Raw genomic sequence first — 26,163 nt, forward strand, 5'->3', positions numbered from 1 at the left:
TGCTTTAAGCACGAACGCGCTCAGCGCCAGCGGGGACTCAGCCTACATTGTCTGTGGGTTATACATGTGCCTGTCATGTTTTTGCAAGGGGCGCCTGTATTAGAGTTCTCTCTCTCTCTCTCCCTCTCCCTCTCCCTCTCCCTCTCTCCCTCTCTCCCTCTCTCCCTCTCTCCCTCTCTCTCCTTGTGAGCACATTCACATGTCTTAGCCACTCAATATTTTATTAGTCCTAATTAATATTTAGTTATTTCATATATCACAATCTGTTTTTTCCCCACATACATTTAAAGCAGTTTATATAGCGGTATTTAGAAGCACATTCGCCGTCAGCGGCAAAATCTGCTTTACACGTACTGTAGCTCTCCCTGGCTGTTTGATAAACATGACCTAAATGTGACCTTTGAACTTATGGCCCATGTAAATATTCTGTGCTACACAATACCATTGTAACTATTTATCAGGAAGAGAAGAGCCTTCCGGAGGTCCATGACTGAAGTTTTAACCTTGTTCAGCAGCGATTTTGTGGGGCACAAGTTGTAGATCTGAGGGCTGTGGGTGGCAGGTTGTTTTCATAGGGTTGCCAGGTATTGAACCGGACTGTCCTGTATTTGGACACTATGTCCAGTAAAATATTAGAGGTAATACGGGACATGTGTATGTGTCCGGTATTACCTCTCTGGACATACTGTAGTGACCTGACCAGCTTGGGGGGGCCGCAGGATTTCCCCAAGCAGGGCGGTTGCTAGGGGGCTGGGCATCTTCCTCCATCCTGATAGGCTGCATTACCCAGCAGCAGCCAATCAGGAGGAGGTGTGGAGAAACTTGTGGGGAGCGCAGGTATCACCATAAACATGTAAGGGAAAAGAATAATAAAATAGAGCAATATGTCTAAATGAATACAGCAACCTAAGCAGGAATCATGAATGGGAACTCACATTCTCCCAGTGGTAATAAAGCCTTTGATTAGCAATAGATGCAGTGGGTAGATTCAGCAATGTGCAGGGGGGTCTTGCTTGTACACACTCCCAGATGATAGCAGGACGAACCCTCAATGGAAATGAAATAAAGACAATTCTAGTGCAACATTGTATGTTCACTATAGATGTATTGAAAAAGGCAATTGATATTGCACTTACATGATCAACATGTGCTTAGACACGTAAAAATTGATGCGCAGCATAGGTGTACTCCATCCACCCCACTCCCGAGGTCGCGTCGCGTCACTTCCGGTTCGGCCCGTTGCGTCACTTCCGGTTTCGTCGGCGAACGCAGGATGGATCCTCACGGGTTCTGGGGCTTGTGTGGGACACTTCTGAACTGCTGCTGGTTCACTCAACGCGTTTCGCTGGCGTGGCAGCTTCGTCAGGAGTCCGATCTCGGAGGTGTCAGGAGCCTGGGGGTGGGGCCAAGGAGAGCAGGAAACAGCATGGAGCAGAGAGAGGTGTGTGTGAGTCGAGCATGTCAAGCTCATCACACCTTTCAACATTGTGTCCAGTATTTATGGAGAAGCCACCTGGTAACCCTAGTTTCAGAAGTTGGGCCCCAATTCGAACATTGGCCCGGCCGGATCCCATCTGCTGCCGGTCCTAGGACAGTTTGTTTTCCGGCTCTCCCCAGCTGTCGGTAGCTTGGTGATTGTAGAGACATTACATACAGTGTTTGTTTGTTTAGAGAAGTAGTCACATTTTCCAAATGGATCCAATTCGATTGCAGAGAGTTTCAGCTGTTTGGTGGACCTAGTCCTATTATATTTCTTTGTAAACTTGCTTTGAAACACTAATTGCGTTGGTAAGGGGGATGGACACACTGACAGTAAAATTAATCTGAACCCTAAGCTTGATGTGAATCCATCTTCCCTGGGCTGGAGAACTATTCATCTCTTTTTAAATGATGAGGACAACTCTACTCCAGCAGGAGAAGATCTTCAGATCACATGGAAAAAAGGCCTATGGCCCAGAATCTCAAAGGTCCATTAACTTAGGACTCATAACATACCGTTAATCAAAATGACTCACGGACATTATGTTCCCTGAGGTTAACACGAGAGACTTATTTTACTAACGTCCCAAGTATATGTATATCCCATCAAACTCACCTTTAGACAACAGGTGGAGAGACAACTGTGCAAAGAAATGGACAACCCTGAGATATCTGGGAAATATGCCAATAGGAGCTATTTGCATAGTCTCTCTGTTGAGAGCTAATGCTACCTTTTAGGTCATATCTGTAGCTAAGTAACACATCACTAAATTCCTGCGTTAACTATAACAGAGGTCAATGGATAGGCGTTGTTAGAGGTTACACCTCTTTTGCATATTATGAGCCCTAATATGCGTTATAGTTAACGCAAGGCCCGTTCCGGCTGAAAACAGCCCTTAACACTGCATTAGTACGCTTTGACGATACCCGTTACCATTTAATGATACAGTAACTTAAGTTAACGCCTCAAATCAATTACAATGGATCTGTGCCTATATTGGTAAGTGGGAGGCAAACATTTAGCAGAGTGGTCAGTAGTGAGATTTGAAGTTGGGGTACCATGTTGATCCAAGGGAAATGTGGAGGGGTGTGCCAAGTTGGCGAATTGGCCCATTATTTTTTACGAAAAATGTTACAAACATTTTTTCTGTTTCGCCGAAATTTTGCATGACTTACTAATAACCCTTGCATAGAAATTTGCTTTAGCTGGAGGCAGAGGAAAAAAATGGGAGAAAACAGAGCATAAAATAAAAGTCACTTTAAGGGACCATATTTACTAAGCAGTGCTCCGTGGTCATAAGCCACCTTCCAGCACGGTTTAGGATGTAATTCAATATAGTCTGAAGCTGCCATCTGGGCCATTATTGCCAAACATTCCTACTGACTTCAATGGGAGTTTTCGCCGATAATGGTGCGATTGGAGCATGTTGAAAAAGCGTCTTCGTAAATATGACCCTATATGGCCCTATCAAGTCAATGGCCTGTAACATGGCTCCCAGCATGGAAGGTCTCTTCATCCCTGATGAAGGTGCTTGTATGCATCGTTGGGAATGGAACGTCGAAACGTTGGATGCTATAATGACTTTTTTTAGTCATTAAAATGACTTTCATTGCACTATATTGATCCTCTAATTTCTTTGGTGTGCATGACTCCATGAACGGATTTTGATTGCCTCAGCACCCTCCCTTGCTGCTCTTCATTTGCTTAGACCCCACAGTGGGGCATCCCAAGTGGCTGGTTTATGAAATACTTTTGCTAGTAGTCTCACCGAGTAGCACGTCTTAGTTAATCAAGGTTAATTGACTTGGATCTTGCAGTAAGAGGAGTGTAAGGCTGCAGTCCCAGTGTGCGCGCCGTGCATGACGGAGCACCTCCTGGCACTCTCCTCCAGCCGAGTGATCTGATGGACTTCAGATCACTTGCGACTGGGGGGGGGGGCGCAGCCATGATGTCATGCAGCTGGTTCGCCCTCATTGGCTGAACTGCCGCCGTGACGTGGCCAATCCTCGACCGCCGCGCCAAAAGACAAAAATCTTGTCTTTTGGCCAAGGCGGTCGCGCATCGCGGCTTGCGCACACACACACACACACGCCGACTGGGGCCTGCCCCATACAGGGCTGTCCTTGTGTGCGGCGTGCATGTCATAGCGTGTGCCGCAGCAGCCACTGGGGACCTAGCCTATGTATGGAAGAGAAGGTGGTATAGAAGTAACAGTGCACATATGGCAGGTATCCATTTCTGAGTATCTTGCAGTTACTAGTTTTCAAGTCTCATGGAGGAGTCAAACCTGTTTGACCAGGACGTTCATATTAACCCCTTCCCTGCCCAATGCACTGCAGCAAGGTGTTAACTGAATGAAACGTCATAAACTACTCTCTTCTTTTTGATACAGACTTTAAAGGGCAAAATAGTTAAACACATTTGTTGAATGTCTGTTTGATATATGGATCCACAGTTTTGCCTGTAATGCTAAAGGACCTGTATTTTACTGTCTTCTTCACCAGTCAGCGTAATTCTAGGCTCAGTTATAATGGACCGTTTGTAAAGCTCCATTTTTAGCTAATGATGATAATCCAAATACATCTAAATTCATTACAACAAGATAATAACTGGAAAAAAAAGTTGGCATGCCCCTTACCTGTGGTACTCACTCCCACTCTGTATACGGTGAGCACCTTCTCCCACTCACCTTTTAAGTCAAAACTTAAAACTCACCTCTTATATGTAACATTCCAATAGCCGGGACTCATGGCTAATGTCCCACACCCACAGTCACTCCTACCAACCACTGTGGCCAAGCACTGCACTTACCCCTCACCTGCAGTCTCTGTAAGTCTCCCATCATAACCACGTAGATTGTAAGCTCTCCAGGTGAGGGAATTCCTTTCTCATTGTCTGGTTTTGTTTATTGCACTTCTTGTATTATAATTCCCTGTATTATCACTTTTATAAAATCGCTGAGTACAGTGTAAGTGCTATATAAATAAAGATATACAAACATACGTGTTACCGTAGCATCCAAGCATCTAAACACTGCTCTCGTTTTAAGTATATAGATCACAGTATATTACAAAACATACACAATTTCCAATATATACAGTATGCTCAGAAATACCTATGTGTTCCAACAATATATATCCACTGTAGAATGTGATCCTGATGTGCTTGCATTTCTATGCATTCCTACCTCCTCTATAGCTTCAATTCTTTGTTCGCACGACAAAACTCCTAAATGAGGCCCTTCTGCATGTGCTGACTTAGGGCTTTCAGTAATACTGCCTCTATCCCTGTGTCACTCGATCAGCAGGCTATATAAACCACAACCCAAAGACCATTGGGCAGGTTGCCGTCATTGGAATCCCAGCTGCTTGTTCTGCGCAAGGTAAGAGCTGTGTTATCTGGGACCTAAAAGTGTATATAACCTAAATGTTTCCATTTCTTAATCTCAAGAATCTATGCCACCTTGCGTTGAGGACTTCCAGTGGGTGACACAAGTGATGGTACTGGGTGTCGCTAATTATTACAACCTTTCTGTTGACGAAACCCAACCACCTACTGTTTCTTAAATCAGTCTGTTACGTGACCCTTTCATCCTATTTACCCCAACATAAACACAAGCATCAACCTTTTAAAAATGGAGTGCAGCAAAAGGATCGCTCACTTGTTTCAAAGTATTATGGCTTCTGTATGTATGTCTTTATTTATATAGACATTAATGTACACTACCGACACACTTTATTAAAGTGTGGCCGGTACCGCAAGCCGGGAGATTTCCCGGCTTGCTAGTGGCCGCCCCTCGGCGTGCCGCGCGTCATAGACGCGCGGTCACGCGTCTTCGGGAGCCTGCGCCCCCTGCACGCGCGTCCAGGGCTCCCCGAGGGAGCCCTGGTGTCCCGCGATCGCGGGACGGCGGCAGGGGGTTCCGGGGGACCCGGCGGACCCGGCAGCGGTAGGGAGAGCGCCCCGATCGGAGGGCGCTCTTCCGCTGCTTCGGCGCGCGCCCGTCACCCTCGGGCGCGCGCCAGGCTACTGCTGCGGCCCAGAACGGGCAAATGCTCGAATAAACTTGGCCGCAGCAGTACATAGCGCATCACAGCAGAATACACATGACAATCATATAAATAACTAATAATACAAATAACAGATCAAGGGGAGAAGGGCTTCAGACATAAAAGTAACATTTAGGAAGAGGAGTCCCTACCCTGAAGAGCTTACAATCTAATTGGTAGGTAGGAAGAACGTACAGAGACAGTAGGATGGTGTTCTGGTAAGTGCGTCTGTGTTCTGTAATCCAGGACACCATCTTTTTCTAGCAGGAAGACGCTGCTAAAAAATCAACATGTCAATTTGTACATTTGTTCTTAAGCATATAAACCAATATTATAACTGTGCAAAATAACAGAAACATTAAGAACCAACTTAACAAATCTTTAAAAAAAAAATGCTATACATATTAAAAGAATTATGCAACATGTAAAACAACCATATCGGAATATTGAATATGGGTTAATACCTTATAATTGTAAATATGCAAAGGTTCGGGTTAAAGGGGATATAACAAGAACAGAATAGCAGAGAGAAACTTTCCCCCTGGGGTCACAGACCGCGCAAATTTTGCGCTTTTGGAGTCCGAGTTAGCAAGCGATTCTCCGCACATTAAGTCAGTGTGCACGGCAATTTTGTTTATGCTAATTTGTGGTATTGTCTAAAATCGCTAGGTTTGCTTAATGCTGTAAGAGACGGTAAATAGGACACACCGTGTGTATCGCTCGCTGCCTGGCGATATTTAGCTGAAAGCTTCCGGAAGTGCACAAGCTAAGACTTATTTTTGGACATCATTAGCCGGTTGAGGCTCGGCGAAATGGTTTTGCAGGGAATCGAATTTGGGGGGAAAAACGCTCCAAATTTTGCAATTGCATTTTGGATAGTTTTGCCATTCCAAGCTTTATTTAAAGTCAATATCAATATATACCGTAGTGTATGTGTGATAGTACAGGGGTGTAAAGAATGCCAACATTCCTTTTATTTACAGACCCAGACATATTTTGGTTCCATGCTTACTACTCCATCATTTTATAAATAATCTGTTAATAATCTCTTTTAATCTGTGATCAAAAACCATTACGAAAAAGTAGTGCTATGGATTTCTAACTTCTTTTACTTCATCTATAAAAATCGGAAGGAAGGGGACACTTTTTAAAGCCTTTAAAATGAGGGGGAATATATGTCTGTAAATAAAAAGTAGTGGGATTCTTGGCTTGCAAATATAAATGAGTGATACTTATTACCATCTCCGTTTTTAATTTATTGCCGGGCTAATAAATCATTACGAGATGGGAGTTAAAAAAATCATCCCCAGCAGAAATGCAGTGTGAGCCTAGCATTTTAAGGAATACAGGCATACCCCGCATTAATTTACGCAATGGGACCGGAGCATGTATGTAAAGCGAAAATGTACTTAAAGTGAAGCACTACCTTTTTCCCACTTATCAATGCATGTACTGTACTGCAATCGGCATATACGTGCCTAACTGATGTAAATAACGCATTTGTAACAGGCTCTATAGTCTCCCCGCTTGCGCACAGCTTCGGTACAGGTAGGGAGCCGGTATTGCTGTTCAGGACGTGCTGACCGGCGCATGCGTGAGCTGCCGTTTGCCTATTGGGCGATATGTACTTACTCGTGAGTGTGCTTAAAGTGAGTGTCCTTAAACCGGGCTATGCCTGTACCATTTTAAACCAGCTGGTTATGATACGAGGCTGTGAGACAATACTTAGAAATTTATGGATTTAGAAGATATTTTTCCAGGAAAGATACATTGAGATATCATTCACTTTCTCAAGCAAGTCAAATTATAGCGCACAGAAACCATTTGAAAATAAAAATCAGCTGAATTTGCTTGGGTACAAATCACAGATTGTACGTCCAGCAAAAGATCTTTCAGCTGCTTAAAATATATATGTACTGAGACGCACAATTGGTACGCAGAAATCTCATTTTAAATTGTGCTTATGTGCGTCTGTGTATTAACTTGAAATGTCTCAATTTGTGCCCAGAAAATGTACTGACAAAGAAAAGAAAGAAAGAGTAAAATGTGCGTCAAAATTGTCAAGTTCAACAAAGCGTAAACCCTAAAAAGTCTGTTTATTTTGTCAGCGCAGAATTAAGTTGCTTTGTATCAAGCACAACTTTACTTGATGCAGCGCGGGTGTTTCCCTATGTAGGTCACCAAGGATATAGTGTGGCTATTACAAATAATATTACACTGATCATTTCTACTTAGTAACATTAGTTCTGAAGAAAAAAAAAAAAACACATCATTCTGTATTCTGGTATTCGGCCATGAGGGATGCGTGAAAAATTACTTTAAACAACAATATGCATCATACGCATGTCATCTTCATATAAAAGATGCAACTTTTTTTCATTTTTTAAAGGTTTGTATTACTTTTTAGCATTGAAAATGTTGACACACAATTTTATTCAACATATAATCGGACTATGTTGGCTACTTTATGATTTGAAAACGCTAGTCACATTACACACAGTAATTGAACAGCGAGGGACCGCATCACTTTTGTAAGTACTGTACCATGTATTTGAATGTAGTTTAGGTTTATATTACAGGGGGGCAGCTACTAAGGTAGAAACATGTCGGTTTGGTTTCTACAGTATATGGTATATCAGTTTTATTCAACGGGAAATAATCCACTTTCCACCTCAGTATATGAATTATACCAGGCCCAATGTGATCTAGCCTTTTTAGTGCTTAATGAGTATAGACCAGGAGTGGGAAACTCCAAGGGCCACCAAACAGGTCCGGTTTTCAGGATAGCCCTGCTTCAGCGCAGGTGGCTCAATCAGTCTTCGACTGAGCCACCTATGCTGAAGCAGGGATATCCTTCAAACATGACCTGTTGGTGGCCCTTGAGGACTGGAGTTGGCCACTCCCGGCATAGATGATATTATGGCATTGTACAGTATGCTACGGATACCCCAGAACTGAAGGGGTTCTCGATCCACAAATCTCTGTTAAATCAGGGCTCACAATATGAGGTTACCTAAAACAAGAGGTTAACGGGTATCCACAAAGGTAATTATATGCAAAAACAACATCTCATAAGCATACAGTAGGGTTAACATCACGTTGTTATGTTATCTCCCAATAGCGTGATGGTAAGGGCTCTGATCCATATATACTGCATTAGGTAAGCTTTAACTCAAGGTGAGAGAGTGTTGTGTGGGTATTTAATGACGACAACTGTATTTCATATAGCGCTGTTCTCCCAATGGGACTAAAAAGCCATTCACAATTACAGTATAGCGCGTGGTACGCAGCACATAGGAATGTTACAGGCACAGGCCCTGCCCCGTGGAGCTTACAATCTATGTTTTTGGTGGCTGAGGCACAGGGAGATAAAGTGACTTGTCCAAGGTCACAAGGAGCCGACACCAGGAATTGAACCAAGTTTACCCGGCTGTGTCTTTGAGACAAACAGACAGACAGAGACATACACTCATTTTCACTTCTCCTTTTTGGCTGGATAGGGTACGCTAAGGATGGAAAACAAAAAACAAAACCAACCCAGTCCTAGTTGAAGACATTCTTAATTTCCAACAATACTAAAGTAGCCAAATTGTGTCTTGAATTAAATATAATCCAATTCTATTTTTACACTGTTTATGTACACATGACGCTTTTGTGAGTTAAGTGGGACTGGGTTCTATGGAGCGGCCTGGTCACAATCCCAAATTGAGAGGTAGATTGTATTAATTACTTCAGGAAATCACTTCTTGTACGACTTGGATGTGGTCCACTGTGTTGTATCCAGTGCTAAATGCCACTTGTTATCTAGGCTGGGCAAAGTCCAGGGTCTGTTGTAGCCAATTAGTGAGTATCTTCATAAAAATACTGTAAGTGATTGGAAGTAGACTGATTGGTCTGTAGTTCTTGAGGTCTTCTTTGTCTCCTTTCTTGTGGATGAGGAGAACTATGGCATTGCTCCATTGCACTGTCCTGTTCTTTAAGCCACATGTAAAAAGTTTAGCAAGGATTCTTTCTACTTCTTCCCCAGATTCTTTAAGATTTCAGTTGTAATTCCATCTTCCCCGGGAGCCTTCCCAGTCTTCGTGTATTTTATTGCTTTTGTAATTTTCTTCTGGAAGGACGCATGGTACGTCATTGGTGGTTTCTTCTCACTTGTCCTCTGCTGGATTTATGCCCGGTGTAATCTGTGTTCACGTATAATTTCATGTAGAAGTCCTCAACTCTCATGATAAATTCACAGTCTTTTATGGTTGATCTGTAGCTTTCCTTGAGTGCAATGATTTGCTTCTTCCCAATCATTAGTCATACACACCCAAAGATACAAGGAAAAATAAGTTGTCCACGGCACTCCAGTTGAAGATCTTTTATTTAATCCATAATAGTACGAAAACTAAAACGGGCACCGTTTAGGGCCTGTCTGGCCCTTTGTCAAGGTCCTAGTGCTGTATTGTTTAAAACTGCATTTAATAGCATTGCGGGAGGGTTTAACACGCCATCTTTTTGGTACGAAAAACCTCAGTAATTTCCTCGGTACGGAAGCCTAAGAGGGACACTAGGGAAGACCTATAGATAAGTATGGTGGCTCTTACGGGAAAAACGTTGGAGGATTGCAAGAGCTAACCGAGGAGGCACAATGCCTATTGCGCCTAATTCAGGCTCAAATATAGTGGCTCAATATAATCAGATGGAGGGAAAGCACAAATGTTATCATAGACGCTGTCGTACCTAGGAGACCGCGAACATGAGTACAATTACGGTGGCCGTATAAGGACCGAACACTTCATTTCCCATTAACAAAACCGTTACACATATACTTTTCTACATAAATGCCAGAGTGGAGAGTGGTACTGTACATCAGAGTCTCATTTCTACAAGGACACTAGGAATGAGAGTTATGCCAGACTGATTACTTAATGCATAGGTTGGCACACTAGTTATGCTCTTTAGTGCAGTCATCCGCGATACCCTCGGAAAACATTCCAGCACAAGCAACATTAACCGAGCACTTTCGTAAAGGCTCTAGACAAACAAACGGCTCAGCTTTTATTCATTAATTCACATAAATGAGTTTTCAAGGGTCAAGCAGGGCCAATATTTTGTAAGTGCAATTTTTTCTCCATTGGATGCACCCATCCTCTGCCATTTGGTCTATAAAACCACTGCATACATTCATTAGCACATACTGGTATACACACTGATACAGACACACAGATATACACACACACACACACACATACACACACTGATACACAAACAGAGACACTGATACACAAACAGAGACGCTGATACACACACAGTCATGCGGATACACACACAGTCTCGGTCCCAGTATATACTGCTGCGCTTGCTACGGCGTGCGCTGCAGGAACAAGTTCCGCCCCTCACTGGGGCCGGTCCCAGTAGCTGCCTGTGCGCGCGAGTAGCGATCGCGATGCGTGACCAGATTTTCTGCCAACAAGATTTTTGTGTTTTCTTGTGGCGACAGAGCGCTGGCCACGTCACGGCGGCAGTTTAGCCAATGAGGGTGCCTTATAGAGGGTGTCCCCCCCCCCCTGGATCTCCTGCTTCTCACGGAAAGCTCAACCAGAGACCGCAGATCGCGGCTTTCACATGTGCACGCGCCGGCAGCCTGCCAGGCGTGTGTTCAGCAGTGTACACTGAGGCCGTAGCCATAGACACACTGATACACACACACAGACACAGACACACTGTTACACAGACACAGACACACTGTTACACACACACAGACACACTGATACACACACAGACTGATACACACACACAGGCACACTGATACACACACACAGACACACAGGCACACTGATACACACACAGGCACACTGATAACTATAATCACAAATACGCTAATATGTATATACAGTGATATACACAGATGTACACACACACTCAAATATACACGCATACTTACGTATACTGTTATATGCTGCTGAAATTGTAAAGCTGTACTTTTATGCATATAATGGTGTGACGATCCTCTAGGTACTTTTAGATCTTTTAGAAGGTCCACAGGGCAAACTTGGGAAACAATATGGCCGCCTGCGGTCAGGGCCTACTCCTGGGGTCAATGACATTGCAGATTTATATTGATGACCTGGCTTCCATGTTTGTAGCTTTATTTTATTTGTTGTGTCAAAACTGACAGAAATAGAAAACAGAAAATGCAGCTATTTTTACCAGTATACCCTAACACAAGCAGTTATTAAGAGAGGAGACTTTTTAGGAAGAATAATCAAAAAGCTAATGACATTTTTAGCCAGACTGCTGCCTTAACCCCGGCACTGCCAGGTTTTAAAGTCACCCACCCACTCAGACAGCTCAAGAAACATATTTATCTTTTTAAAATGGCATTTACTCTTTCATCCAAATACATTCTGCACTGTAAAACCCTCCTGCCATTTTGAATAATACAAAATGGTCTTTGCTGAAGCCAAAGGTATTCAGTACATGCACCATGTATTGTGACTATTCTAATCTAAGTGTTGCATTCTTTTCTTTCTCTCTCTCCAGGACAAAGCCAAACATGACTCAACATTGTACTAAATTTGCTGGCCACTGGAAGGTAAACATTTTAACTTACACCAACATATCTTAACGATGAAAGAGCTTAAAGTCACACTCACCGGTGGTTGAGGCTTCTAATACACTACAGAGCAATGAAAAGGTTGAACATGAATATTCAATCCAATATTCATCTTATTTTGATGAATCCCAACCAATGGGCGTCATTTTCTAAGCTGTGATAGCGCAGATACAGAATAAGGGCCAACGAGTCATTGGGTTCTGTAGCTGGAATTCAGTACGCTCCTGTAAAGGGGCTCTGGGCTTGATTCCTCGTTATTGACTTGGGTGACATTTAATATGGGATTGAACTCTGATACCACTTATCAGAGTTTATTTAGTCTTCCTCTTTGTATCAACACACAGCAAAGTTTCCCCTGCACCATTTTCTCTGCCAAACGGAGTCGTGTTATTAATAAATGTTTCCGTTTATTTATAATGTGTCAACATGTGCAGCAGCGCAGTACAATTGGGGTGAAAAGACACAAACTAGCATAACAAACAGATCCACAACAATTTACACACTAACACAATGGGGAGAGGATGTATCAACATAAAGAAAGTGCGAATAGAAGTTTGTTCTGTCGGATTGCGCCATTTTCTGTCTGCGTCAAATGTATAACAAATATATAATCCCGCGCTTCTCCATGTAATGAGCACGCAGCTGGCGAAGGGATTGGCCATACAAATGTGAGAAACATTAAGTGAATCCCTGCGCTTCTCCCTTTGGGATAGCAATAAATGGGGAATATATATATATATATGGTGTAAAAATCTATAAGATAAAGTAGACTTTTGGTTTACATCCTTTGATCAAATAATGCCAAGCCTGCTAATCACATCAAGGTAAGTCTCTATAGCAGGTCCCTACGCAAAATGCATACTAATGTTGTGTGAAATAAACCCAGAAGGGGTTAATATATCAAAGCATATGCTTATATAACCTAGTGCAGTTAAAAACTGGTATATACCAGTGAAGATACTCACGTCTGCAAGTAAAGTGAATAGTGAAATACAGGGACCTTGCTGGAAGATTATATACCTAGAAGGAGGAGGGGCTGGCCTCCCACAAGCTGCCCAATAAGCAGTTGCAGGTGATTGGCTAAAGATATTTATTACACCCTAATAGTGGCGCCCTCTAGGAGCGCGCTGCTAAGGATTAAAATCGGCCCAACAGAAAATGTAAAACAAATATATAATCGCCGCGCTTCTCAATGTAAGGAGCATGCAGCGTCAAATGTATGAATGACTTTCTTACATATGACGCAAATTATTATCCGTTTGTGACACCATTTCAGACCTGGTGAATATTTTGACACAAACACAAAGTGAAAAAGTGACGCAGCGAGACGCAGTTTGTTTGACATCTCATTGACGCAATCTGTGCGTCGTTTGACTCCTCCTATTGTCACCCCCCAAATCGCAAGCGGACGCACAGCGCAGCACTAAACTTGGCCTCGTTACATTAACACAGAGAGGCGCAGAATAAAAATGTCGCAATATACTTAATACTTGCCCCCAGCAGAAGCTTAAATTCTAAGTAAGAAATATTATAGGTAACAAGATTGTTGTTCGAAATTCTTACATCTGGTGCAGTTTGCCAAACTGGTTGTTAAAAGAGCAGACGCTCCCTCCATAAAACAAATGTCCCCTAAGTGCGAAGTAGAGGGTCTACAAAAACGAACTGCGTTAATTTCAGCTCTGGGGACTCCCTGTTTCCCGAGATACTTACCTCCATATGTGGTGTCGGTAGCAGTTCCACGGGTTTAAATGTCCAGATCATGCAGGCCAACAGGAAGCTGCAAGGGATGACATCGTGGCTTCTTATTGGCTCGCATGACATGGAAGCTTTAAATCCACCATTTTGATAGCCCCACATAGCCCAACCAGAGCTACTACCGGCACGCACTATGGAGGTAAGTATGTTTGCAAGCCGCAGCCCCCGGGGCTTAAATTAACACAGTTCAGCTCCAGAGACCCCGTGCTTTAAACTTCAACAATCTCATTATGTCATGTATCTAATAACTCTATCTTTTGACACTCCATAACACAAGCTTACTGTATACACATAGGACAAACATGGAGCAAAGTACATTGATATTAATAATGACACTTTGTTGGCAGGTTTGTTCTAATATTGCATTGCTACATGGATTTATAAATGTTACCAGACACATTGCTATGTCAATAAACTAATATATGAGCTATGCAATTTCCTTCAGTGATATATTTCAAATTAAGGGAGGTGCGATTTCTAACAGGGATATGTACAGAATAGCTTTGGCTGCTTATTGGTAACAGCCAGGAAAAATATATAACTCACCCAGTTTGGAATACCATAAACGTCAACGGCTAGCATATCTGCTGTAAATGGGGGAAAAGTGCATTTGCATGTCTTCAAGGGGTCCCCCCCAACCTGCTTCATTCACGGAGTAGTCCAGTGGTTTCCAACATTTTTTTTGGTTTAGGAACCCTAAGTGAAATTCTGAGGAACCCTCAACATCTCTAATAGCGCGTCTGCGATCAGATGCATTGTAAGGAACCCCAATGCTCTCTAATAGTGTGTCTGAGATCAGATGCATTGTAAGGGACCTCAAACCTCTCTAATAGTGCGTCTGAGATCAGATGCATTGTAAGAAATTTCAACCCTCTCTAATAGCGCGTCTGAGATCAGATGCATTGTAAGGAACCTCAACCCTCTCTAATAGTGTATCTGAGATCAGATGCATTGTAAGGAACCACAACCCTCTCTAATAGCGCGTCTGAGATTAGATGCATTGTAAATTTTTCTGTATTTGGTACAATTTTCAAATGACCAGAAAATTGCTGGGAACCCTTTAGGGGTGCCCGTGGAACCCAATGGTTCCTAGGAACCCTCGTTGAAAAACACTGGAGTAGTCAAACACAGTGGTTAAGTTGCAGACAAGGATTCTGGGTAGTGTAAAATGTGGCCAACAAAAGCAGTCCCACCTAGGACAAATGAAGACAAATTTGAAATGGCCTAAGAAAAAAACATATCAGCCACATTGTATTCAAAAATGATTTTGCCGTGATTGTCTTAGTAATTAGAGAGCATCAACAATAAAAAAAATATCATGGGGGTTATAAGACCAAAAGCAACCAGCCTCAAAGAATGAGGGGACAATTTTATATACTCCAAAGTGGCCATTATCAGCTGAAATCACCCATAGAAGTCAAAGTAGGTAGATAATTGCACAAACCGCCAGTGTATATATGTCTACCTAGTGTTGGCCAACACATCTCTTTTACACTAATCTCTATCCTCTTTGAGTAGCCTATTTATTGCAAAGAGAATGCTACTCCCTATATCAATGCTCTAAACATAGACTCAAGACTGAGACTCAATCATACAACACCGGGATACTTGCGAGTGCTGAACTCAGAGGTAGATACCAATCATTGTGACGTAAAAACACAGTAGCACTGCAGGGTCACTTGTCAGTAGAGATGGGCAATTTTTTTTTAGTGAGTTTGGATCCGCAGCCGATCGGCCGATTCATTTGGTCCGCGGATTTCAGCAGATCAATCTCAAAAAGTTTTGCGTGTTTTTTATTATTACCAGTACGCTCCGCGGATTCCGCAACTCGTCGACGGATCTGCAGAATCCACTCTGTGAATTCAGCAATCCATTGGCGGATTTTTAAGAATCCACCAAAGAATTGCCGAATCCGCGGATTGGATTCTACAAGTCTGTCGACGGGTTGTATCCAATGGCAGTTTTGGATGAATCCGCATGAATTAAAACCGCCAAAATCCGTTTGCGGATTTTGGGTTGAAAATGTGAGAAAATCCGGGGTGCGGATTTGCCCATCTCTACTTGTCAGCGGTGTGTGGTCTATTCAAACACCAACGTTTTGGACCCAGTGCAGTGGACCTTTCTCAGGGAGTCACTATATCCACCCATACTGTAGGTTGGGATATCCTTGGGCTACCTCGAGTTAGTTCATATATTTTGTTCACAAATTTGGCATACTTGATTTGCCATTTGAAAGAAAGCAGTACGGTTAGCCTACAATATGCACAAATCTGTTGGGGACTCTCTTCCAAATAGTTGACACAGTTGGGGTTATTAATTAAATTGCTATAAGGCAGGTTGAATTTCCATCACAGTTCAATGAATAACTCTCAGTACTTGCATCTGGGCTCCACATCATTACGAGACTATGGTCCAATCCTTGCTTTATAACTCCAATACCTGTACCTTCTGCTAGGTAAGTGTTCTGTATCTCTATACATAATGGAGACTTGCAAAACCAGAACTGCACTACAGTGTTATGATGACATGGAGGTGGCTTGGAAACACTAGGGATAAAATATTGACCTACACTATTTGCGACTATTCTATGCTCTATTGTCAGACAGTGCACAGGCACCACCAGTGTATAATATGGGAAATCTGGAATTGCTTGTACAATACCAGCTCCTCTTTATGTTAATGCTGTTTGCGCATTTGCTATTAAAAGATTCCGACTCTGTTTCCCTAACGCTTATTTAAATTCAGATTATCGTGTGGGATGAAGAATCCTTCCAGGGCCGCAGACATGAGTTCACGTCCGAGTGCTACAACATCATGGAGTCTGGATTTGAAACCGTTCGCTCTTTTAAAATAGAGAGTGGCGCGTGAGTATGCCGTTCACACGTTAAAACTGCATTGCGAAGCAGTGGTATAACCTTATTCACCATGGTGCTGGTGAAAACGTTGTGCACCCCTCACAAGAGGCAGCTATCTTTGGTTTGTGATGTCATTAAGAGCACCGGATGTTCAGAGATGCTAAAGTGCATTGAAATTCACTACTTATCCTGCTGGCTTCTGCTGCTCCTCAAACAACCCGAGGCTCTCCTCTTCACCCCCTTTTTCAAAGGTGTTTTGCACAGCAGCAACAGGAAACATACAGTATATATGTTCTGTTTCAGGTGCAGGCTTCGGCCTTTCTGACGTTCCGAGTGTCATAACAATCTAATATGACAGCCCTTAAATGTAACCATGCTTAAGGCACAGTTTAGCAGTTGTCTTTGGGGCAACTGAGCCAGGGAATCTTTGTCAATGAAGAGTTTCCTCAACTCTTATCTCCCTCTGTCTTCGGAGGTATTCTAGATAATGACGTAGCTACTACGTCATGGGCAGGGCCGAACTTTGACCTTCTGAGGCCCTACGGTATGTCAAATTGAAAAATTAGAAATAGATTTACTATTCTGACTGAAGGGACCATTGATAATATAAACATGAAACTGAAATGAATAACAGCATTATGCTAGCATTGTTATATACAGTACAAAGATGACGGTGTAAAGCTAAACTGAACAGTGCTTGCACATAATATTCATTTTAATATTAAAACATTTTCTTGTTTTCATCTTCTTTGTTCGTTAGCAAAGTCATTGGTGAGGTCTTCAAATGATAAGCTACGACATTTATAACTTTCGATGCACATGATGCTTTGGGTCATATTTAACTGCAGCACATCACTGCAAAATGCTCAAATAAGTAGATTGGCTATCACTTGAGTTTAGGCGCACAGTACATTTTTCCTGTCTTGCCTTCAAATAACTCTTGGGCACGCTACCCGCCGAGCTGAACAAACTCCTCACCCCTAGTAGAAGTAGCACTTATCACCTGAGATCTGACTCCAAAAGGCTGTTCACAGTCTCAAGATTCCCCAAAGTATCCGGCCGCTCCTCCTCCTCTTATCATGCACCTCACAACTGGAACATTCTACCTGAGACTCTCTAAGTCTAAGTTGCTTCAAAACTAAAGCTGTCTCACATTTTAATCTGTTCTGTAACTGTTACATACACCCATAACATATATTACCTTTAACTGTACATGCAATGTCTTTAAATATAATGTATAACCTTATTAATTTCATGTAATTATATATTAATTATATATTAATTTTAATGTAACCATGTATTTATTACCATTTATTTATCATCATAATAAATAAAATAAATAATATTTCAATTAAAAATGTCCATATTTATAGAGAATCTTCTTTTCCCCATATCTTCTTTATTTATCATCCGATTTTAAAACTTGAAATGCATAAATGTGCTTCTATTTTTGAGGCCTCTCATATTGTGAGGCCCTAAGCTGTAGCTTAGTTAACTTATGCATAAGTCCGGCACTAGTCATGGGGCCCCTGGAGTGCCAGACGACACAATGTAGTAGCTACGTCCGTGAGCACCCAAGGGATGAAACATGTCACTGCTGTTTGTAGACTTTGGTCCTGGGAGGGACTTTCCCATTAATGTGTAATACCTAATGTACATCTTTTCTCTTCTTGCAGTTGGGTTGGCTACGAACATTTAGGATTCCAAGGTCAACAGTTTGTGCTGGAGAGAGGAGAGTACCCCCGTTGGGAAGCCTGGAGCGGCAGCAACGCTTATCATGTCGAGAGAATGACTTCCTTCCGCCCAATTGCCTGTGCTGTAAGTATAGGTCTCATGAGAACCAGTATTGAAACTGGTCTTCACATTATTGCACTGCGTACATAAGGGCCCTTCGGACAGTCGTACAAGGACAGGAACCGAATGACACTGCATCGGAATACAAAAATAAACAAATAATGGTCAATTTTATATTAAAGATACAAAGTGCACCAATGGCAGTGGCATGTTTATTAGGTTAAATATAGATAATCGTCACCATTGAATAAAAAAAAATGTATATAATTTTTTCAACCTTTAATGCCCCCATATTAAGCAAAAGCTTTAGTGTTTTGGGGATCTTTTTCTAATCTCTTGACAAGATTATTTGTTACCTGTTGTATCTACCGTTAAATTGTAGATCCAGCCTTATTTGTTGGTTTAAAATAATTGTGCCGCTATCATTAGTCAAAGAGATAAAGTGGAAAAACTGTAATTACCAGATAAGGTACAATTAAAAAGATCTGAAGGGAATTAAAACGTGTCCATTTTTTGCACCGCAAGCAAATAAATGAACATTTTACTTTGAGAGTGATTTCATTATCCCAGGGAACCCAATTACATTAATATGAGCTCGGGAAATAGGACTAGTGCATCGTATTCTGCGGCCCAGATGCTCCAAGCTCCGTTAAGTCACTTACTATCATGTTAAAACGAACGGTGTATCTGCAAAGGACAATAACATAATGGTAAGCCACGTTTTCTCCCATGAACTATAAAGGATGTCAATGATAATGATGTGCAAATGATGCATTATCATAACACTGCATAGCCACCAAGGTTAACCCGAGGACTTAACGCTACAATATTTAAGTTATACCTAAACTTGATGCAAGAGGGCTTTTACGTGTCTGGGTGGCTGCAACGCCATATTTAGGCATCATTTCAATATCGTCGCGTCATTTCCCTCTCCACTTCAGCAAAGCCCTATTTCAGGGTCTGGATAGGAGTAACGTCAAGACTGGCATAACGTCCCATTATCGGAAGATTTATGCTACAATATCGTGACGTTAGCCCTATGCTAATGAGATGTAGCACAGACGTTGCTTTTGCCTGTATTTAGGTCTGCGGATACCATGGAAATGGACAATCTGATTTATGAGGAGAGGCTACCTAAATTAGATTTGTTTACATTAGAAAAGAGGTGTCTAAGAGGAGATATGATAACTATATACAAATATATTTCGGGGGCAGTACAAGGAGTTTTCAAAAGAACTATTCATCCCACGGGCAGTACAAAGGACTCGGGGTCATCCCTTTAGGTTAGAGGAAAGGAGATTTCAACAGCAAGAAAGGAAAGGGCTCTTTACAGTAAGGTCAATTAAAATGTGGGATTCATTACCCATGGAGACTGATGTGAGATATAAAGATATTTTATAAAAAAAATAAAGGTTGGACATCTTTTTAGAAAGGAAGTGTATACAGGGATATACCAAATAAGTAAACATGGGAAGGATGTGGATCTAGGAAGTAATCCGATTGCCAATATTTGGAGTCAGGAAGGAATTTATTCTTCACCTTATGAAATATTATTGGATGATATGTCATTGGGGTTTTTGTTTGACTTCCTCTGGATCAATATGCTGTAAGTACAAATATAGGATAAGTATCTGTCGTCTAAATTTAGCATAGGTTGCACTTGATGGACACATGTCTTTTTTCAACATCTACTATATGTTTGGGGAGTAGAAATCACTACATGTTAACTCAGGGAACAGAACATCCGTTCCTGTTTGCGGCAACGTCCCATTATGAGCTTTGATTTAACGGAGCTTTGAGCATCTAGCCCTGTGTCTCTCTGCTTCATGTGTGGTCTAATCATCTCTTGCTTACAACCTAAGCCAAACGTTTACCACGTTTCTTACATTTGACACAACCAGGAGCAACAAGTCATACTTTGCCTAGGTATATGTGAAGAAGAGTCTGTCACCAGATGTGTGACTGCACCTTTCATAACCTCTCAAGCTCTCCTATGATGACAGTGGAATTGCCCTTAAAATGTTTATAAGTCGCATTTATTGGTCTGTTTAACTAAAACGTCTGGGGGGAAAAAAGTTGCTATGGGTCAGTTTGTATATTCTAAGGGTTACCTATATTTAATGCTTTATATCTTTTAAAGCACATGGCTCCTTGATTTAAAGGAGCAATTCCCCAGTGGCCTTCCCCCTGTATTTTTTTTCACATTGGTGAGAAGCAGGTAGTCCCCGGAGCTAAACCTGCGGGTTCCTGAGATAGGTACCGGGAAAGGTATCGCTGGTTTATTCCTGGTATTCAACGTCGCAGCTCCGTATTGGCCTGTGTAATCCGGGAGATTTAAATCCACATTTTGTGTCCCCTAGAGGGGATGTTACTGGGGACACTTTCCCCAGGTAGGTATCTTGGAAACTAGGGGGTTTCCCAGAGCTAAAATGAATGGGGTTCTGCTTTGTAGATCCCTTGCCTCCGACCCATATGAAATTAAAGGGGGGGGGGGAGGAGTGGAAGTTCTCCTTTAACCATTTGAGTGCTGGAGGGGTTGTCGTGCTCAAGTCGCATGACGATGGCAGCCATTTTCCGGGAAAAAGAGGACAAATCATCCTCCACCATGTCCGTACTGGTTAGATGGTGTCCTGCTACTCCATGGGAATACAGGACCCGATCTAACCCCGTTTGCCAGTCCCAATGATGTAGTGACTACATCCTGGGGGTATCCAAAGGGTTAATACTAACTACCAACACTGTATATTGGGAATAACCCCACAGCAGAAAGGCATCTCAGATTGGAACACACGTAAACATTCCCAGGACCCACATGACTGCTATAACTTTTGGCCCTGAGCGCTCATCTTCAAGCATTTGTTAATGAATAAACTGCTGCTCCTATTGTATAAGGGGAGGAAGCAGAGGGTGTATGCTGCTTAACCCGCAAGTGTGTCAGAGCTTTGACAAAGAGGGTGTATTCAAAGAGCAACACAAAATACTGTTACAAAGCAAGTCATGCAAATAGAACATGATTCTTTGAGATGGGTTTTTAAGTTTTAGAGCAACTTGGTTGCCCTTAAAGCAGCAATTTTATTCCAGCATGAAGTTCACTGCATAGCAAACATTTTGCTATATTGTTCGACGTAGAGGGAGTTCCTTCACTTTACTTCAACATATATAGATATATGTTTTGTTGATGTGTAACCATTTCGTGTACGTTTTGATTGATTTCATTGTTTTAAAGTGGCAGCAAATGAGAAGGAACAGGTGTTCAACAACAGAAGAGGAGATCTGGGGGGGAACTGCAGCCTAGATGATATGAAACTTCCCTTAAAGGTTAAAAAGGAAAGGCCATTGTGTGGGCACTAAAACTGTCATGTAGAAGAAGACAATGCACATATATATTCTGGATTTTAAGTGACACACAAAGTTTTGGGGAGGTATCCTAGTTTACTGGTGCACCAGTCACATGTTGGATGCAAATCCCAGGATATTGTCTGTGATTCTAATCCAACATATGTGAGTGGGAAAAGGACCTGGTATAAGACATGTCCAGTTAATAAGAGTAAAGAGAAATGTTGGTGGTATCACAATGCGACCATGTGACTATAGTAGGCAGCACTGTTGGACCAATAGACAGAAGAAGAAGAAAAAACCCCAACTATGATAGCAGAGAAACTCAGGCAACAGGGATAGGGAGGTTGGGAACACTATTGGTAGACATCCTTCAGTATGTGAGTTTTTATCGGAGATATGAATACAGTGAGAGTAGGTTTGTGATGAATACATGTTGCAATGGATTTACAGAACGAGGAAGAGAATATTTGATACAACCTCAATTCTGTAGGTCCCAAATTCTAGAGCAGGGGTGCTCAACTCCTGTCCTCAAGCCCCCCCATCTGGTTAGGTTTTCAGGATATCCCAGTTTCAGCACAGGTGGCTCAATCAGCCTCCAGTTGAGCTACCTGTGCTGAAGCTGGCATATCCTGAAAACCTGACCTGTTGGGGGAGGGAGCTTGAGGACTGGAGTTGAGCACCCTTGGTCTAGAACACCCATGTGGTCTAGAACAACCAGGTGTCACACTTAGAATAGATCAAGTCTCCAGATTTGCTTTCTGTTTTAATCCAGAACCATCGTGACTGCAAGATGGCCATCTTTGAGAAGGAAAACTTCCTGGGCAGGAAAGGAGAGCTGAGTGATGATTACCCCTCTCTTCAGGCCATGGGGTGGTGTAACAATGAAGTTGGCTCTTTCCGTGTCCAATCCGGCGCGTAAGTGAAAAGTGCATTGTCTTACATTGTATCACAGTGAAATCATGGGTGACCATCGTATGACCATGGTGATAAAGAACAACCTGTTCCTTTTGCTGGTAAAGGTCTACATTATACTTGCAGGAGGTATTTAACCTTATCACATACCCGGTACACCAGAGGTACCCGGTACATCATGGCAAAAACGCTTGTTTTCAAGGGGATCAGACCACTCCAAAAGAGCCCCCTTCCATTTCCGTTTATATCCCCTGTGAGACAGAGGCGGTCAAGGAGCGATCATATGACCGACCGCAAATGCTGGAAAGTCCGGTGGCACTGGACCTCCGGCAGCGAAAAGATGAATATGCAACCAGCAAATCTCTAGCCATCCCGGCTATTATTAGTTTAACTTCAATAGATATTGCTTTGTTTAGGTAAGGAGCAGAGTTCTGTTTGAGAGCTGGAAAAACAGGCATGGTTCGTCATGTACATGCTAAACAAGTTACCACCCTATATTAAACTTTAGCAGATATCACCAAAACTCAAAAGGTCCTTCTGTCTTTTCAACAAGATTGGAACCACTGCATAGTCAGACATTGTGCGGACCATGTGTAAAGCAGTATTAACATATGTTAGTCATGAATTAATCACTTAGCAGTCACGTATGTAAGAGTCTTAGGCGGAAAAGGCTTATGCCAGCAGTTTGACTCACGAAATTGAAAAACTGATAGCGTGATACACCCAGATACATCTCATTATACATTGTGTAGCTTCCCAACATAGCTCCTGCTTTTATACTACAGTACTGTATATCAGCACTGTCATGTTATAGCGAAACACACATTTTTGCAACTTAATAATTTGTCTGCCAAGAGCAGATATAAGAATAATTGATATTGATATTTTGGCCTATTAGCTATTAAACAAACAAAAAAAAAATCATCAAAATCTGGAATTTGCCTAATTTTTAAACAGCAATCCCCCCATGTTTAGGATTTTTTTTTAAATGGATTTGGAGACAGGGTGTCCAACCGAACTGAATCACACAATTTTTAACTCTTGGAATCCCCCCACCCCCAGTTCCCAAGGTATTTACCTTTTAAGTGCTGGTAAAATAAAAGTCAAATCCAAAATGGCTGCCGGGATCATCCAATAGCAAGCTGCAATGTCATGCTCTAATGCTGGTGCAGCTTCGTATTGGCTTGTGAGAGTGAGGCTTGAATGGCGGCCATATTGATTTCCCGAGAAATAATAGGAACACTGGCACATAAAAAAAGATCAATATCTTGAATACCAATGCATTTCTGGAGCTTAGAAAAAGTGCAATATAGCTCCATGGGGACCCCCTTCTTCCACTTATTAAAAAACAAGAGAAACTAAATATAAATATATCTATCTTTATATATAAATATATATATATATATATATATATATATATATATATCAAATAAAAATATCACTTGTGAGCACATTCTCATGTCTTAGACCAGGGGTGCGCAAAGTGGGGGGCAAGCCTGGATTTTTGTTTGGGGGGGCACGAGCGGTTGCAGAGGTCCCCCATTCTTCCCCGAGGCATTTAAATTTAATGAGGCCTCTGCAACTCACTTACCGGGATTCAGAAGAGTTGCTGTGACGCTGCGGTGTCATGCGAAGTGATGTCACACGTCCGTCTCCATGGCAACAGGGTCATGTGACATCACATGACCCCTGCTGCATCATTTGACACCGCCAAACAAGGTATGGGGGGCGTGAGAGCGAGAGGGAGCAGGCAGGGGGGCGCAGCTCCAAAAGTTTGCTCTCCTCTGTCTTAATACTGAAGACGAACAGAACCCCTATATATAGCACTCTCTTCCTGTGTGATTAACTCTATATGAGGGTTACTAGGGCCAGTGAGTTCCCCAGCACTGGACCTTAATATCCCATTGACACTCCTCTGGAGTAACCAACCCCAGGAGTCTATAAAACACTTGGTACTATTTAATAAATGTTTTAAACCCCATTGTTTTAACGAAGTTTTTTGAATAAATATGTTTTAACTCATCCACCATCTCACACAGGAAGAGAGTGCTATATATAGGGGTTCTGTTCGTCTTCAGTATTACCACAATTTTGCCCCTAACAGCACCATTCCCTTCACCACAAGCTGTAGCGGGGGTATCTAACAAGTGTAAGAGTCTCCTCTGTCTTAAACAGGTCTGCAACCCCACCTTTCGCCATTATCACCTAGCATACATTGCTTCCACAGCAGCAAGGGGTTCTGAGAAATGACAGACAAATTAGCACACAGTGTCACATTTTGCCTGGAATCCATTTTTACATGGAACCCTTATAAGCTTATGCTCGCTTTATTACACAGCTTTCAGCACAGTCTGGATTAAGATGCATAGCCAGTAAACCTACTCACAGATACTTTACTGGCTATGCATCTTAACTGATATAATAACCTTCACAGTGCCCTAGTGATGTACCAGGTTCGTCACGGCACGTCCTTGTGGTCTAGGGGCAGACGAGTCCGACGGACCTGCCAACCCAATTCAAATGGAAGTGGAGCCCAATCCACTTCCATTCCCAGCATCCTTCGCTCTAGTAGTGATGACTTGAAGTGGATGTGCTGGAGCTCCGGTGGCACTGTAAATGTTACCACTTTTTAACAACACATTGCATCTGGCAGCAAAAGGGTCAAAGAGTTACTCCTCTTTCCAACAGAGAGTTATGTTCAAATGCAGAAATGGGGGACAACATTGTTTGTTAAGGAAAGCAATGCCCATGAGTGCGAGTTACTGGTGATACACTTACATTCCATCCATGTGTTTTTACCTCTCTGTAGCTGGGTGTGCTACCAGTATCCCGGCTACCGTGGATTCCAGTACATCTTGGAATGTGACCGTCACTCAGGGGAGTACAAGCACTGGAGAGAGTGGGGAACCCACGCGCAGACCTTTCAGATTCAATCCATCCGCAGAATTCAGCAGTAACCACCTCGCAACCAAACACCTTCCTGGCATTTTAACGTAAAAAGCAAATGAAGTACATTTAAAGAGAATAAAGGTTTTTTTTTGTTTATCACCCTACATACTCATGCGTTTTCAATGGGATAAAATTGAACTGAAGAGGGTAAAGCAGTAATCCCTGGTGCTGGGGATAATTTTTTAAAGCATTATGTAATGCGGGGGAGGGGAGTCCCCTGGAACTACAGTACTTAGAGCTACAGGGACCACAGGTTCCTGAGATATTAGCACATTACGCGTTTCGCTATCAGTGGGGACTGCAATGCATTGCGGACTAGAATACGTGACCGGGAGATATAATATGCTCAGGTCAGTTTCAGTTTGGTGACCAATAGAAAGCATAACGTCAGTTGTTTTTTAGTATATAATTTTACTGGCAAATTACTAT

General features: G+C 42.3%; 1 protein-coding gene across 1 annotated transcript; it reads left to right on the top strand.

Moving 5' to 3' along the window:
- The first annotated feature begins 4,755 nt into the window (after nucleotides 1-4,755).
- Nucleotides 4,756-25,838, top strand: CRYBA4 (crystallin beta A4). Its single transcript, XM_075568979.1, has 6 exons — nucleotides 4,756-4,862; nucleotides 12,058-12,109; nucleotides 16,631-16,749; nucleotides 18,417-18,558; nucleotides 22,646-22,788; nucleotides 25,595-25,838. The coding sequence occupies exons 2-6, from the start codon at nucleotides 12,071-12,073 to the stop codon at nucleotides 25,740-25,742; spliced, it is 591 nt and encodes a 196-aa protein (XP_075425094.1). The 5' UTR covers nucleotides 4,756-4,862; nucleotides 12,058-12,070; the 3' UTR covers nucleotides 25,743-25,838.
- Nucleotides 25,839-26,163: the final 325 nt, after the last annotated feature.

The sequence above is a fragment of the Ascaphus truei genome, chromosome 13 (genome assembly GCF_040206685.1).
Source record: "Ascaphus truei isolate aAscTru1 chromosome 13, aAscTru1.hap1, whole genome shotgun sequence".
Taxonomy (NCBI): Eukaryota; Metazoa; Chordata; class Amphibia; order Anura; family Ascaphidae; genus Ascaphus; species Ascaphus truei.